The 1,014-nt window shown below is 42.0% G+C and overlaps 1 protein-coding gene across 1 annotated transcript in view; it reads left to right on the plus strand.

Moving 5' to 3' along the window:
- CRBN (cereblon) overlaps nucleotides 1-1,014 on the plus strand; it is a gene marked incomplete at its 5' end in the record, with an annotated part of 10,109 nt that overhangs the window by 810 nt on the left and 8,285 nt on the right. The window contains one exon of the mRNA XM_009082624.1: nucleotides 307-456. Within this exon, the coding sequence (XP_009080872.1) occupies nucleotides 307-456 (150 nt within the window). The remainder of the gene's footprint in view (nucleotides 1-306; nucleotides 457-1,014) is intronic.

The raw sequence follows: 1,014 nt of genomic DNA on the forward strand, positions 1-1,014 counted from the left end.
TACTTTCATTATGTGCATTTCAATGCAGAGATATTGGTGATCCCTGTGCTCCCACCTCTAGACCCTGAAATGAACCCAGGTCACCTGGCAAAAAAACCCCAACCCAACCCAAATATTAGAGTTCTTAAACAAAGTAAATGGAATTAAAGAATTAAGTAAGAATAATTGTGATGAGTTGAGTGTATTTTGCCCAGTTATTCCTTTGATAGACTAACCATGCCCAGTCAGTGCAGACAGACTGAGCTGTGGGGCCTGAGTGAGCTGTGCTGTTTGGAGGCTTCATTTCTTTTCACTTGTTTGTTTCAGTAATGTTCATGAAAGAGAAGCACATTTTGGAACCACAGCAGAAATCTATGCCTACAGGGAAGAGCAGGAGTATGGAATTGAGACAGTCAAGGTGAAAGCCATAGGAAGACAGAGGTTCAAGGTGCTGGAGATCAGGACGCAGTCAGATGGGTAAGAAAGCTATGCATTAATTCTCCTTACTGCAAAACATTGGCATTTCCTGCCCTTCCACTCACACAACTGTCTAATGACCAGAGACAGTAATTGAATGCCTAATCAGTAGCTTCTCTGGTTATTAAGGACTTGTGACAATTTTTCCTTTGTGAAACAAAAGCACAGTGAGATTTGTGGGTAAATACTGGATTATGAAAATAGGTTCTTATTTTTGCTAGCTAAAAGCAGCTCATTCTCAGCTTCTCAAGTCCTAAGTCTTGTTTATCTTAAGCATTGTCACAGCTCAGTACCTTCAGCAAGTCTTACCCTTCCCTTCTGACTGGTCACTGCTACTGCAGTGATGGGAATGTGCTGCTCCTCCTGTTACTGGCAGTTCTTCTCATGTGCTTGTCACCCCCACTCAGATCAGCTTTGATGGGAGTATTCTCTTACTTTCCACTCCTTTGCCATATTCCACTGTGATCCCTTGGGTATTTACAGGCTGTTCTGACTAGTTTTGGCATACTATGTCACCAATAATTTGTCCATTTCTAAAAGGGCTGAACATCCTGAATG

The sequence above is a fragment of the Acanthisitta chloris genome, unplaced genomic scaffold (assembly GCF_000695815.1).
Source record: "Acanthisitta chloris isolate BGI_N310 unplaced genomic scaffold, ASM69581v1 scaffold25979, whole genome shotgun sequence".
In the NCBI taxonomy this organism is placed as follows: Eukaryota; Metazoa; Chordata; class Aves; order Passeriformes; family Acanthisittidae; genus Acanthisitta; species Acanthisitta chloris.